Source organism: Colius striatus, chromosome 6 (assembly GCF_028858725.1).
Source record: "Colius striatus isolate bColStr4 chromosome 6, bColStr4.1.hap1, whole genome shotgun sequence".
In the NCBI taxonomy this organism is placed as follows: Eukaryota; Metazoa; Chordata; class Aves; order Coliiformes; family Coliidae; genus Colius; species Colius striatus.
This window is the reverse complement of record NC_084764.1, coordinates 11005563-11021882: the sequence shown is the minus strand read 5'-3', so window position 1 is coordinate 11021882 and position 16320 is coordinate 11005563. Positions and strand designations below refer to the sequence as shown.

General features: G+C 38.8%; 1 protein-coding gene across 4 annotated transcripts in view; it reads left to right on the top strand.

Moving 5' to 3' along the window:
* The window catches only part of EHF (ETS homologous factor), a 50017-nt gene extending 36496 nt beyond the window's left edge, over nt 1–13521 (top strand). For all 4 annotated transcript variants that reach the window (XM_061998258.1, XM_061998256.1, XM_061998255.1 and 1 more), the window contains 8 exons: nt 3184–3283; nt 5311–5556; nt 5859–5918; nt 8298–8366; nt 8460–8528; nt 11051–11110; nt 12073–12268; nt 13221–13521. In XM_061998258.1, the coding sequence (XP_061854242.1) occupies nt 3187–3283; nt 5311–5556; nt 5859–5918; nt 8298–8366; nt 8460–8528; nt 11051–11110; nt 12073–12268; nt 13221–13320 (897 nt within the window). In that variant the 5' untranslated portion in view covers nt 3184–3186 and the 3' untranslated portion in view covers nt 13321–13521. The remainder of the gene's footprint in view (nt 1–3183; nt 3284–5310; nt 5557–5858; nt 5919–8297; nt 8367–8459; nt 8529–11050; nt 11111–12072; nt 12269–13220) is intronic.
* The last annotated feature ends 2799 nt before the right edge of the window (nt 13522–16320 follow it).

The window sequence follows — 16320 nt, the reverse complement described above, 5'->3', positions numbered from 1 at the left end:
GGTATACACAGGATGAAATGGAGGAAAAAAAATAATAATAATCACAGTTTAGATTCCTTAGGGAAAATATTCTGGGGCATGATGCTGTATGCTTCCAAGCAAAGGCATAGAAGTTGTGTTAGTAGGACTTTATACTCACTCTGAACAAAGGGCTAGAATGATTTCCAAATAAGGAACACGCTTGCATTAAAAAGAAGGTAACTTGACAATTTTCAAGTCACAGAAAACCCCAGTGCCTTGAATAACAGACAGAACTTTGTGAAAGTTTATGTTAAAACTAAACTCATTTCTGTGCCTGTGGTTAATGTCATACTGCAAATTCTTCCTCTTAAGGTACAGTTATTCCTATGGGTAATACTGTAAATTAGTGAAGTTACTCTGGTTCAGGTAACATACTACTTTTAAATGTGGGATGTAGTGATTGATCAATTTTTAAAGCAAATTCCATGCACATTATCTGAAATTACTATTAATGTTGTTAAAGGATACTGGGGAGAGGAATTTTCTGTTAGACTGTGGTGGAGAGAGAATTTAAAAGAAAATAACCGAAATCTGAATCTATGGAAAAGACTATCAGAGCACTGCTTCCCAGATCTCTAACATGCATTGGCTTTGCTAGGCTGGAAAAACTGTGGAAGACACAGGATTCAGTTTATTTAACTACTCATAGCTTCAGTTGCTGAACCAAAGGATCATAGGATATTTTTGTTTGGAAATTCACCCGATTAGTTATGAAGAAGGAAAACCGAGTGTTTAGCAGAACTACATTTTCAGGGCAAAATTACACAGGAGCTTGAACACCAAAAATATTTCAGTTCATATGCACACATTTTCCCAGGCATTTTTTTCCTTGCACAAGTATCACACCTGATAACTATGTAGAATTTCAGAAACTGGAGAAATTGCAGGAAAAAACTCCACATAGCACAGTACGTGAAATTCTGAAAATTTGGCTTCAGATCAATGAGCTGAAATTCAGTATTAAGTGCACTCTGTAATTTTTAAAAAGAAGTGAATTTACCAAACTAAGTTCCTAGGAGTATTTTGCTGATCCTCAAATTTTAATGGTTTTCCCAGAATAGCTGGTATTCTACTGCACCTGTATATGATACTGTAATAAGGTTTTAAACATTAATACTTCATTCATTCCTACCTAATTGTCTTCAATGATTAAAAGTAAAATAAACACTGTATAGGTTGATATATCATCAACCTATACGATCTCTGAAGTACAAGTATTATTGACTGCCAAACATGCATTATTGTTTTGAAGTTATTATGTATCAAGTATGTGAGATAAATTACATTCACGTTCTACACCGAACACCTTTGTAATCAGTGTAATAAATTTAAATGCTTCCTTACTCTTTCTCTCTCATGTTACTGAGTCACTTGGCTTTAATAAGGGACTAAAAAAAGTCTTCTGTTCTAACTCGCATACATTTACTGATTGATAGGACAGTCATTGTGGGACAATGAGTATCAATTGTTAATATTTTATATCTTCACATACCTGCTATGAGAAATTAACTTCTCATCGATAGTGGTCACAGACCGACTAGAATTGACAGTGGAAAGCAACTGTTAAGATATCCATGGTTTGATTTTGCTATTCTGTATAGCTGCAAAACAAGACTTCCAGCTGGGTTATACTGTAAAGCACCATTCCCTGTGATAACTTCCTAAGGGTTCAGCTTTTTAAGTAGATCTCAGTAACCTCTCGCTGTCCCTCTCTGAAAAGACTTGTAGCTTTAGAGTTACATACTTTGTTTTAAATGACAGAGGAAAATACCAACCCAGGTCATTTTCAGGCTGTTTTTTAAAATAAAAGCTGTGAGTGTTTATATGGGCTCCTTCTACCAAAATGTTGCTGGTTCGAGCTCACAGAGGGTCAGGCTGTGCCCTCAGAGGAAATTCTCATTGGCCTCAGTGAGTAAACAGCCAAGACCAATGACCAGCTTTCATAAGTCCATTCTGAATTTCATACCCCTTTTGATTCCATGGTGAAGTCTAGCTGCATACACACACCGTCCTGATGTCTAACGTTACAGTTTTTTAACAGATTTTATAGCTTTCAATTGAGAATAATTTTGAACAATGGTTTTGGGGTTGTTTTGGGTTTTTTTCCCCCCAGGGAATTTATACAAGAATGACACTCTGAAACCTTTGTAATATTTAACAATTTACTTTCCCAAATACTTGATGAATGCCTATGGTTACAAGGTATATTTTTAAACTCGGCAACTTCAAACGACCGAAAGATAATGTAAAATATCAAGAATATCTGTTATTGGGGATTTTCTTAATATTTTCACAGGAATTAATAAGCACGTGATAAATACATGACATTTTTCTCCAATATAAGTAGGATTTGTTTTTTTAAAACAAAACCAAAATAAAGGACAGTTTTACTCATTTGAATGTTAAGTAGAAAGGAACTCAAAAGAGGAGAATGCTGTCTGTGGGGTGGTGTCACTCCAAAGTGCCTTTTCTGTTACAATAGCTGTTTCATTGGCAAGATTTTTGACCATCTGATTTTTTTTTCTGGTTTGAAATGGATGATTGTGATATTTGCTACTGAGGAGTGTTATAGACACTGCTGACACATATCAGATAAGAAACTGGATCAGCTGACAAAATATTCCATGTAATGTTACTCCCCTGTGGCATTAAAGTGTGCATCCTTTTGTGTGAGGGAGTTTCTGAACACGAGTTGTCATCAACTGTGTAGTTTAATTTGCAATTATTGAAAAGCCTTTTCTCTCGCAGAAAAGAAAAAAACCAAAGCATGTTTAAAACACATTTCTCTTTAAATGAGGAAAAAAAAAATAAGTAGAACTATTCAGTATTTCATTTCTCAATGCTTGGCAGTTTTCCTGCATTGCTCTGTCAGGAGCCTTGTCTTCTCATTCAGCTTAATTTCTGGTTAGAGATTATACATTTATGGATGGGCAGCTGTAGAAACTTGCTTCTTGCATATGCAAATCAATCATGGTAATGTTTATCATAAGGAGATTTTGTGGCAGTGGAAAAGGGGTTGTGGCAACATGTTCTTGATTTCAGTTCTATCATCTACAAATGGAATTGGCTTCCTCACTTCACCTTCAGTGCCTTTTTTTTTTTTGCCATTTATCTCTCAGGCTAGACACGGCTCACTAAGCAAGCTGTCTGATTCACTTACAGATCATGATTTTGGAAGGAGCTGGCAGAATGAGTATCAATTCCAGCAGCAATCTACTCCACCAGCAGCCTTCCTGGACGGATGGATATTCCATGTGCAATGGTAGGAGGAATTAAACGGCTCTGAGCCATGTTTTTTGAGAGAAGGCAAGGGGGAGAAGCAGCTACTATACCTTTAAGTATGCATGAGTATTAGTTTTCTACTAAATTACTAGTATATTACTCAGTAAATTACTAATTTACTGGATCTTCCCTTCTGGTAAGAAGAATTTATATTTGTTACAAGTTGAATTAACAAGACCAAGTTTCTGAAAGAGATCAGTTTTTGGTTAATTTCCTTACTATTTCTTTTTCATAAAATGAATTTAGTGGAGTTAAAAGCGCCAAAATTTCCTTCTCCTCAGTTCAGAATTCTTTCTCTCTTCCCTTTACCTGTCATGCCTTCTCTGAAACAATATTGATCTTCATCCCTTTGCCTTTGTAGGGAAATAATCCTTTTCCTCCAGTATTGTATTTGGTTTTTCAACTCAAATTACTACACAGCTTATTAGTTAGAGTGGCGTTAGTGTACTGGATAGTTGTGATCTGAGGTTTTTTCTTACTGTTTTCTGATGATATATAAAAATATATCTATATTCTTGTATATATTCTCAGTAAAAGCTAGAGACATACGTATGTATATATATAGTGTTTGATATAATTTTGAAGTTTTCATCACTTGACAGGTATGCATTAAAATCTAGATAGACAAATACTGCAGTTGTCCTTCTAATCAAAATAATGCTGCACAAAACTCACAATGAAAATTCCTACTCAATGAAACTTTTTTCTTTCTTTTGTTTTTTTACATGTAATTTCTAAATACACAAGCATATATAAGCATGTGCTCAATAAATGTGCCTACCTGTCTGTAACAGATTAATGGGGAAAAACAATCCCGACTGAGTTCCACTTTCATGACGGGAAATGACAGGTTCTATTTTCATGTTTTAGTGTGAAAGTTCTCATTTACGTTTTAGAGGGACAGGAAGCAAAGAGCTCAGACCAGCCTCAACAATCGTTCACCACTTCCTTTTCCCTACCTACTCTTTCCTTTTCCTAAAGGCTCTCTGTTTACATTAGTAGGGCCTCTGAAATTCTTTCATTCCTTTGAAGTGATGGCATTACACATCAGCTTCATTTTCAGGGAATACTTGACGGTGCCATCAAACCTTTATTCAATGACATACCACAATCTTAATAATGTCCACATTCATTCCCCAAAACTTTCAACAGGAGCATGAGAAACAGTCTTGAAAACTCCCAAAGTTACCAACACAAAATTTGTTGACCAATTTTGATAAAGAAGCCTAAGTAACCATGGGGCTTTTGTGTTTTCGTATAATAATCCTATCTCCACATACAATTTCTTTCATTACACAAAGAAATTAGCACCAGGCAACAGCATCCGACTGTGAGCAGTGTAAGAGAGCACCAAGAAAAGATTCAGACACCTTAACAAGAAAATCAGGCAACTTCCATAACTAAAGAAACTGAGTTCTATCATTGCATTTGGAAATTACCTTACCTGAATACAGAAGTGCCATGCATTCCTCAGAACCTGAGCTCCATTATGAAGCTATGGGCCACACTCATAGGCTTTTACTGTGGAGAAATAGGACAGTGCCTTAGTTTTTATCATTCTTTGATTGAACCCCGCAGATTATATTCAGTCCTTATCCAAAGAAAATTTCCACATCACATTAAGAGAATGTTGCAAGGCTTTTTCATCATTTTCTGATGCACTAAAATTGTTTTCCCATGCAAGGATCAACATACTTTTCAACAGCAGTACTGTAAGGTATCTTCTGGGAAAGAATTTTAATGTATTTAGCCAACATTAAAAAATTAATTCCTAAATGCTTAGTCTGCCCTACAAGACAGTGTAATAATGCCTAGGTTCTAGGTGGAAAAAACAAGGCAAAACAAAACCCCAAAACCCTCCAACAATATCCACTGAACTAGTGTCGAAGCCCGAAAAAAGCATCTAGATCTGTGGACTTCCAGGGCATGCAATTTAGCTGTAGGTCTTTCTTATCAGTGACATAATCTTGCAGTGTTGAGACAGTAAATTCCTCTTTTCTTTTATAGTGTCCAGCAGCTTCTATGGCACTCAGTGGCATGAAATACATCCACAGTACTGGACTAAGTATCAAGTCTGGGAATGGCTGCAACATCTCCTTGATACCAACCAACTGGATGCCAACTGCATACCTTTTCAAGAGTTTGATATCAACGGGGAACACCTGTGCAGCATGAGCCTGCAGGAATTCACTCAGGCAGCTGGGACAGCAGGGCAATTGCTTTACAGCAACCTCCAGCACCTGAAATGGAACGGTAAATAGAAGTTAGGGAGAGACTCATGCCCAGTGGTCCGAATTCTGCGATCTTCAGAAGGCCCTTATGGTTCCCAGAGACCTCATTTGCTATATTTGCTATACTGCTTATACCTCATTCACGATATTAACAAATTGCTTAGATACAATGTAAGGCAGAAGTCTGAGGGACCAGGGGAAAGGGTATGTTTTCCACTCCAAAATTAGTCTTCTGGCTCAGCTGCAGCAGTTACTTGGAGCTAATACTTTTGATTTCCCTATACTTGTTGTCATACATTCTGGCTGCTATGTGCTTTCTTGCAGGCCAGTGTGGAAGTGACATGTACCAATCTCATAATGTCATTGTGAAGACAGAGCAAACAGGTGAGTAGGAGTTGGGTAACTTGTCTTTTGATAGTGAAGGGAATCTCTCCTCTCCAACAGAGATATCAAAATGGTATTAAGTGAAATGGAGGGTGTATTGTGCAGAATAAAAGTAATAACACAAATATCGGTCAATGTCTACTTTTTGAGGTTCTGGGTGGTACCACTGTATCTCGGTTTGCATGTGGCAACTTTTCCTGGAAGATGTCTGCACTATCAGCAGTCTATACTGATGTGCAGAGCTAGAGTAGCTTGCAGTACTCAGTGAGTGCACTCTGTAGAGGATTTCAAACTGTGATTCATTCAATAGATTTCAAAACTGCTTTTTTCACAGTATTCTTAGGGTTTTTTGAAAAAAAAAGAAGGGAAAACTATTTCGTTGTGAAGTGCTGTTAATGTTTGAAAAACAAGGAAATTTCCAAACAAAACAATTTTAAGAGAAAAAATGTTTCATTTCAATTTCTTCACATTTCAATGAAACTTAAATTCAGGTACCATTTTGATTTGACAGAATCTGCATTTCTCCCGTGGCAATCTTTTTTTTCTAGTGTGTTCATAGCTACATCCCTGTCCTCCCAGGAACTTGTTTCCTTGAGAAAAGAACTTCAGCTCAGTTCAGCCCCCATCTCAGGCATGATTATTTTCCTGGTTCCTTTTGCTGAAGCACCTCTTTTCACATCCAAACAGTCTCAATCCCACTCTTGTCACGTGTGGATGTGTTCATGAGCCAATTTTTACCATCATCTCCTGGCAGAATGAATACAGATTCATAGTGTGTGATGTCTCAGATACTGCCAGGGTATTTATTCAGCTAACACAAAGCAGCACAGCCTCTTCATCCAGGGTCACTACTCACCTTCTCCTTGCAGCAGGCAAGCATGGCAATCTGCAGTCTATCACTAGTCTGTGCGTGTGTGGTGTGCGTGACAAATATGCAACAGCCTCGATGTGTACCATATAAGAAACCACAGTAATCCTTTAAGTCCTGATTTATGAGATCTTGATAAAATAGTAGTTTCTCTTCCCACTAGAGATGCACAGTGCAGTGCAAAGCACCTCAGCTGCACATCCTGGAGAGGTCAAAGACCAGGACTAACTGATTATTCTCCAAGCTGTGTTGAATCAAGAGTGGCACGGTGGGGCTCTTGTGATGGTGACCATGGGCAGTAGGAGCGGGCTTAGTTTCTGGGTGGGGAGAAGCAGATGGTGCAGGTGTGGACTGCTGAGGAGGGAACTCCTTGTGAGCCCTCAGGGACGGGGCTGGTGGTTTGTATGAGAAGCATACTGATCTGGGTTAGACCCTTACAGTTGCAAAGAGGTAGCTACTGGAAAAGGCAAAAATGAGAAGACGAGCTGTCTCCCTATGTTCTGGCCAGGTAAGGCCTGTTTTCAGATGTAACATAGACAGATCAAGTGTCCAAGCAAGAAAAGGGTGTGTGCTATTATAGGAGCCCAAACTTGCAGTTATTACTTACATGCTTGCTAAATTCCTATGTCATAATTGATAACTCAGCCAAACATGATGATCCAGCTATAACTCATTTTTGTTTGCTTGTTTTTTAAATTTCATTTATACGAACATGTTAAAAATTAAGTAGCACCTCTATTTGAACCTTACATTTCACCCTTTCTTACCTGGATTCAAAAGAAAAAGATTTTTTTAAGGCTTCTGGCCTCAAAAACGCTCTGGGAAGAGGGTGATTTCCTGATCAATGCACAGGTCAATACTTCTGCTTGTAGTGGTTCATCCGACCAGAAGGTCATTAAAGATTATTCTTCTTTATTCATGATAGTGGTTTTTAGGGTAAGGATGGGGAAATGATATGCTTGGAATCAAATGGCTTCTTCTAAGCTTAGGCTTTGATGTTCCTCACTGTGTGCTTACAGACAAAGCTCTGTTTCAGAGGGGACTTTCAAGTTCTACCATTTACAGAAATAAATACTCATTATAAGCATCCATCCTCCTGTTTTACTAGATATTTGGGAACACTTTCATCTCTATGGCACCAAAGTACTGTCAAAATCACCAGAGGCTGAGCATTCAGGACTGGATTGGGTAGAATTAGAGTTGATCTGTCATAGGAAACCTCCTTCAAGGGCAAGCATAAATGATACATTAGCCAGGAAGAGGAAGAGCCTACTACATTATTTCTAAAAGTCAGTGCTTTGTGTAAGTACATTTGCCTGAGTATGCAAAACCCCATCCATAATTTGAGTGAAAGGAAGTAATTTCATGCATAGCCTCTTCAATTCTTGGTTTACATCACAACTTTTTCTTTTTTTCCTAATTACTTATTCCCTCAGTGCTCAATATTCACCTCCATGCTAAAAAAATTGCCTACTAGTGATATGAATTTCCCTTTGGTCTTTTACCTTCAGATCCCTCGTTAATGGTGTCTTGGAAAGAAGAGAATTACCTGTATGACAGTGGCTATGGTAGCACAGTAGGTAACTAACATCACAACACTTCACACATTTCTAAGAGGGTTTCATTGTTGTTTGAGGCTATCACCTTAAATACCTTCATTTTTTAATTCCCAGAGTTATTGGACAGTAAAACATTCTGTCGTACTCAGATTTCCATGACGACCTCTAGTCACCAGCCTCCTGGTAAGGAGCTTGTAATTATATTGTTAATTGTTTGTTACTTGTCTCATAACTACTGACATATAATAGTCTCTCTGGTCTTCTGTTGTAGGATTGAATCTGAGCCTGATTCTGACAGCTCTTTTACTGATTCTGACAGCAATTTTAGCGATCGTTATTACAATAGCTTGCTTTGAATAAATGCTTCTCTCTTCTCCCTGTCAAGACAAAGATCAAATAATCCTCATGTATTTTTATAAAGTAACTGAGCCAAAGTGGAAGATGTTAGTATCAGAGAGAGGAGACAATGCAGGTCCACCACTCATCTCTGGGGTGCAACTGGGTATGGGAAAACAAGTGCGGAGAAGGAAAGGCAGGTCCTCCTTGGGAGGCTGTTAAGCAAACATACCAGAGGGAGAAAGTAGTGGAAAGCACAGGAGGACGAGAAACTAGAGCACACTGCTATAGGTGTAGCTGCAGCAGCCCCTGAGCCTGCCCCAGCACAGCTGACTTGCCAAGTAACAGACAGTTTACAGCAATAAATTAAAAAGAAAGAAAAGAAGTGAAAACCTGAGCAGAAAAAGAAAACAACCAAACCTTAAAAAAACCCCAACCAAACAATCTGTTTGCTTTCTCCACCACCTCCACTTGCTCTCACAAGATGGCTACCAGGATTTCAGAGCTCTCTGACAGGACTGGGGAACTGTCAAGATCCTGGCACGATGTGTTTACCCACTGACTCCTGAAGCCTAGAGCTAGGGTGGCACACTGAGGACACAGCCTCCTGTAAAAACTAAATTTGTATATCCCGTAAAAAAATGGCTCATTCCTGAATCATATGCAAATACTGTGCAACCTTTTGTCAAAAGTTTTGCAAGACAGCTTTGTTGAAACTGCATCATAACTCTTTTCATCTGTCAGTCTGCATATTAGTCCTCTTAACATGGCATGTTTGAAACTGATCTCCACGTAGGAGCAGAGGCAGTGGGAGGCTACTTACACAGCTGAAATCCAGAATAAATCACCAGCTATGCAGAAGGCAACTGAACTTCCAAGAGCCAGCTAAGTGGAGCATAACAAACATTTGCAAGTGAATTGTGGGATTTTAAAATGAGGATTTATATAAGAAGGCAAATGAAGGATTGGGTCCTGCTGTCCCTGCCTGGAGTTCCCACAGGCTTTTAATAACATCAGGGGAATCATAACCTGAGGAAAGGCAGTGAAATAAGCCTCATTTTACTTTTATGCCCCAAGCTGAGCAATGTTCAGGTTAGTTCCTTCTCTTTGAGAGCGGGAGGGCAAAATGACTTGGAGCACGTTTGCTGCTTGGGGAGCAAGGACAATAATTATGTCAGGCCCACTAAACAGTGGAGTTTAGGCTTATCCTCACTGACCTGTTTCAGCTGATGTCTCCAGTTATGTATGAATAAAGCAAGTGTGTGAATAGCTTTGCATTTACCCTTTCACATGCAACTATTGCAGTTGCTTGTGCAAATCCAACAAGTTTCTATGCAAATTTCTATTTCCTGTGAGTCACTTTCCCATGCAAATCCCCAGTTTCTATGAAAAGTATGATAATCGCGCATTCATAGAAGCTGGGAAAACATGCGTGGGACCTTCAGCTTGGCTTTGTGGAACTGAGGCATGGAGTATGCTGGAAAGCAAACGCAGAAGAGGCTCCCTCCCAGGACTATCCCACAGATTTTGCGAGGCTTCAGCAATCAGATGACAGCTACTCATTAATGACAAGAGCAGAGGCAGGCTGCAGTGGTTGGAGGGCTGAGCGTGCAGACTGTGGGACAGGTTACAGTTGTGAACAGGCACAACTGTTCTCTTTTGTTTGGGTTTGGTTTTTTTTTTTTTTCATTTCTGAGGAAACACTTGTGCCAGAAACCCTATTCCTGCTCTGGATGGCTGCAGGTGATAAAGTACCATTGATGAGAAATGGCTTGTTTCTATGGCTCTGAGCCATGGAACAATATATGCACGTCCAGCTGCCAAAAAGTCCTACCAATGCAACTCTATTCCACTCCCCCCACCCCTGCCCCCTCACAAAAAAACCGAACATGTTGCCAGCTCATTATGTTTTACTCAAGTAGGTGTTCTGTGCATTGGTGCTAGGGCATTCATTTCACATTAGATCATCTCTTCAGAAACAAATAAGCCCCCAAAGATACATGCTTCTGCAAAGACTAAGACATAATGGGACAATTCAGGTTTCCTTTTAAAGAGGATGGTCTTATTTTTCTCTCTCACACAACATGAGGTGAGGTATTTGTTAATCAAATTTAAGTTTCAAAAGCCAAATGTTTACCTCTGCATTCATTCTTTATTCATTAATGATCTCTTTGTGAACTGTGCTGATTAACATCCAGTACAAAAAACAAAACTCTCCCCTTTCCTCCCCACTTTAGATTACCTTCTGAAAGTGATTATCTTTAAAAAAGATATTCCTTCTTTTTTGTGGTTTTATTTCTTTCAACCTGCCAGTCAATGGAAAGCCTTTAATCAAATTTACAAATAGGCTTCATTTTCCTTCTCTGCAGATTCTTCAGATATAAAAAAATCGCAAGAGCATACCCCCAAGTCCCACACCAAGAAGCACAGTAAGTCAACATCCATGTTTGTAGTGGTTGGCTGGTTGAAGGAAAAGAAACGCATTAAAAGTAAATCCCCTTCAGAAGGAAAAAGGAAGTGGTTTCAAAGCAAAGCTGGTTAGGTCATTATCGTGATTGAATCCTCCAAAGATCTGACTGTTTCTAGTACTGTTTGCTTGTGATATTTTTGACTCAGTATTGTTATGCTTTACAAATTGTTTTTATCAGTGAGGGCTTATTCAGAAGCAACCAGAAACTAGTTGCATCTGCCCTGTGTTGAGCTGGGCTGATGAACTTGTGTAACGGATAATGAAGGAGACACAGGTTTAAATCAGGAAGGCTTGTGCATGCACATGGCTATGCTCATGCTTGTGCCTGCCAGATTCAGCGTGCAGCAAATGCCCTGCTTGGCATCTCTTTGCACAACTTCTCACACAGCATCATGAGCAGGCACTTGCCATTAGGGTTAGGTCCTAGTCATTGCTTTGGAACAGCATTTCACCTCCTTTGTCCTCTGCCTTTTAAATGTTTTGCAATTCAGCACCTGCTTCACAGTTATCATGGCTGTTTCACATACTGCACGATAATAACATGCCATGCTGCAGAAGAATATCAAGAAAAATGGGCAAATGAGGTGAGGGGAATAATTAAATCTGTTATCTTCAGGGCAGAAAGAGCGCCAAAGGCAGAAGGAAGCAGTGAGTGGTTTGTACTCTGCTTCCCCTGATTGCTGGGGCTCCTACTTGCCTGCCATGGGGCTTAGACTACTGAAGGCTGACGCTCACCCGCAGCCTCAGTGTAAAGGTTGTCAGCAGGGTTTTTGGCCTATACATATCTGAGGTGTGGGTCTTTCAGGAACTATGGTGTGTCCTTACTGAGTAAGAACGTGTAAGAATGTGACATAAAAATGGCAAGCATAACCCAGAAAGCTCTTTAGACACTCCTTCCTCCTGCCCCATTTCCTCCTTCAGACCCTCGAGGAACTCATCTTTGGGAATTTATTCGAGATATTCTTCTGAATCCTGAGAAAAATCCAGGATTAATTAAGTGGGAAGACCGATCAGAAGGTGTCTTCAGATTTTTAAAATCCGAGGCTGTGGCTCAGCTCTGGGGAAAGAAGAAAAATAACAGCAGCATGACTTACGAGAAGCTCAGCCGGGCTATGAGGTGAGCTGAGGTGTTGCTATAGAAGACTGGGACAGGTAAAGAGATCACCCAAATGGAGACTGTTTGACTTTTAAAACTGAAAAATTTTAAACTTTAATTCTCTGCAGCACTTTTGTTTTGGCAGCTGAGTCTCTCCCATTAATTTTAAGTCGGTAACATTATGTTCGTCTTTGTCTTTTCTTTCCCCTCCTGCTTCTGTATGCTATCATACATATAATATATATGGACTATCTACATGTTTTTTATATGCATATATATAGATATATATAAAATATATTCTGTTGCTGGCCACCCAGTCAACAAACATAAGGAAACATGGTTGTAGCAAGCTGAAAGTCCATGTGCTAATGAACTGGGAAGTCTGAAATGGCCTAGTAGTGTACGGAGACCTTGTTTCCAGCAATGTTCAGAAACTAGACGTAACCCCCACCCATTATCTTAAAATAGATCTACAAATTCTGTGTGAGGAATTTTTTTCTTTATAACTGAGCATTTTTTCTGCAACATTTTGACCATTCAAAATGTGTTTTCAAATGGAAGCAGAGGTTCTTTCCTGGTCCGATTTCGGATCCTGTCTTATCTGGAAAATAATCCCCATGAAATCTTGTAAGAATGTACAATAAATATAGCAACATGCTATGACCTGAAGTGTGGTGAAATTCAAACTCAGAATACAGTTAATATAAAGTGGAAAAAACCCATATTTTTTTAATTCTCTGTCCTTCAGTTAGAATAATCTATTATATTATATATATATATATAAATATAAACAGAATATATAATATATATAAAACAGAATATATATATATATATAAACAGAATATATAATATATAAATATCAACAGAAAATAAAGACTTTTCAGCTAGCTGAAGGATTGCCTAAGTTGGCAGTGGCCTTTTAGGACTCTAGGTGAATTTAATCTTCAATGTTTTTCTGGTTTTGTTTGAACAGATACTATTATAAAAGAGAAATCCTGGAACGTGTGGATGGTCGGAGATTAGTATATAAATTTGGAAAGAATGCCCGTGGCTGGAGAGAAAATGAGAATTAAAAACGTCAAGAAATAACATTTGAAACACCTGGATGTAAATATTCAAAGACTATTTTCTTATATTTATGTACCAAACTAGGGTGAAAAACCAATTCTACTTCTGTCGGGAAGAAGGAACATTATCATTATTGGTGTTAAAATTATTTTATTTTAAGTATGTCCTGTATGGGGAAAAAATGTACACAGTTTTCTGTGATATAAGGTAACATTATAGAATTATGATTATTTTTCCCTTGTGAAGTTTTTCTGGGTTTTGTTTGTTTTTGTTTGTTTTTTTATAATCATACAGGCATAATGTGATTTATGACTCATGCAAAGAAAGGGAAGGAGCGAAATACTAGGGCATTTAGGGAGTATAATAATCCACTTTGGAAGGCAACTATAAGTGGAGGAAACAGTAAAGCATCTCTGAGCCAAGTATTCTTCCATAGTCAGCTGGTTTATAGCTTTCATTGGCCAATATCACTTGTTCCTTCCCTCCTCTGACTTCTGAGTGTTTTAACACTTTTTTGGCTTCCAATTGCCTTTGTTGAGTCAGTTGGTGTCTTCCTCTTCAGCTAGCTTATCCCAGCTGCAGAGGGCAGTGGCTCTGCAAGGCACCTATCAGCATTTATTTGGAGAATCCATACTACCTCCACCACTGGGACCTTCTTTGGGTGTAAGCAGAACTTTAGAACTTGATCTTACCTGGCACTGAGTATCCTTCCTGATCTCCAAAGGGCATTCAGCTTATCCCAGGAAAAGGATTACTTGTTTTTAACATCTCTGAGTTGAACTGCAGGAAGAGAGTCAATCTCAGGGACCAAAAGCTGTTGAAGGAAGATGATTGTTTTTTGACAGGGCAAACTTGATACAAGGCATCAGTTTCCCAGTAGAAATATTAATACTCCTCCAACCCTCTTATATTCATAATTAAAGCATTCAAATCCATGCCATACGAAGCAGTGAGGAGGTGGGCAAGCAGAACACATTTTAATCCCATAGCATGAGAGAGTAGTCTCCCCAATTCCTCCATGTCATATGGTCCTCCTAGCAGGTCAAGTCTCACTTGGACAGACACTTTCCAAAAACCTTTGAGAAATGCATAGCTGGATTGCATGTAAAATATTGGTTTCCTTTGCTTTTCTCCAGTCTAACTCCATATTGTATTTGCATTTCCCAACTGTGCTTGGGAGTTTTAGTTGGAGAAAAACCCACTGAAGTAAAGACACTGAGATTTTGGGGACATTCAGAGCTGGGTCAGTATTTTGGGCTTGTCTCTAGCAGTGGTATGTGGAGACTAAACATTCATTGGCAACTGTTTCTTTCTCCAAACCACAAATGCTTCCTGGTGGCACCAAGCATATGGAGAGCATGGGGAAATAAAAACTAAAGGAGGCAGCACTTCACCAGGTCACTGAGTACATGAGATGTGGGAGCTGAGAAACAGGATTTTCTTGGTGATGTTAACAGAGGTGAATCCAAGATCAAGTCCAACTCACTTTTTCAAGAACAGGGAATTTGGAAAACAGTAACAGAGACTTAGAAGTCCAATACAAGAAACCAAACAACAACAACAAAAAATAAAAAACCTCCACCCCCATATCCCCAAACAAACAAAAAAGGAAAGTTAAGAATGTTAAAACCATCCAATATGCATTTCTTCAGGCATCCCCTGATTATGAATCCAAATTAGCTTGAAATACAGCACGATGCAGCTGGAGGTTGTAGACTATTCCATTTTTTTGTTTGTCTTAAAAGGAAATAGAGATGAAACCAAGAGACAACAGAAGTATCAATATAAAGAGTATCAAATGTGCTTAGCAACAATTTGTATGTAAACATGAAAGCCTAACTCGTTATCTACACATGTTGGGCATGTCAAACAGTAACACCGCCTCCTACACTGTATGCCAGAGCTGTCACTGTCAATTACCCATACATGACAATTTTTACATTTCCTAACCTGGGTGGAGAGAGGTTCATCTTATTTACAAATCAAATAATAAACCTCTGTACTTCAAAGCCTTTATTTTCTTTCAGTCTCTCTTCTTTTTTTGACTGACTGAGCTAGCCTTGCTTGCTTCTGTGCAACTCAATTATTTCCTTTTTTTTTTTGCTTGATTGGCTACATTCCACTTCTTTTACCATCATTATGTAGTTCATATAACAACAACCAGGCTACCATATGAGGAGAGCACCTTCACTTTGCTCCAAAGACCGTCCTTTCCCCCCATCCCGTGTTATTTGCAGCCCTTTGATCTGTACTCTTTACACTCCAATCACTCCATCCATGCCTCAGGTGAAAATCTGAAATCAGTGGTACTGTCAGAAACTCATGATACTGCTGTGCCTTATCTCAGGCTGACATGCAGCAACTGATTTTTAATACCTTCATAAAGCTGTTTTCTACCAGATCTCTCACCAAACTTCTTGGGAGATAAAAAGAACTTGTGATATACACATGTCATCGCTCAATTACCAAGCAGCAGCCAAACCTGCTTTTAAAGGTTCCAAAAGATCAGTCTTTATTTAGAAGTACACAGTATAAATCTAGAGAGTGATTTATGCTGGGGTGCAGTGCAAATGCCAGGTGTCCACTGTCACGTCCTTCAGCGCATGGAAATTGTGTGAGTTTCTATTCCCACTTAGCAGAACTTTTCCAACCAGGTACTTGTCATTCAGCATTACGATGGCACAGAGTTGGAATAGAAGCCAGCCAACATTTACTCTGTTTTACAAACATATTAACCTTTGCCTAAGACAAACACAAAGGACTGTTTAAAACTACAGTTCCTGCCAAGGACAGACGCAACCAACCAAAGGAAGTCTTTTTACCAGACCTAAGCAAATGGAGAAAATGAAGAGATGAATGTTTATGTAAATGACTATTTAAACAAAAAACATTTCTGATTGCTCTTTTATTTTATATTTCAGAGGCTGGGCAATCATATTTTTAGATATATCCTTTAAGTTAGCAGCTGCTGAACTGGTAGCACCATGTGCATAGATTTTTATTGT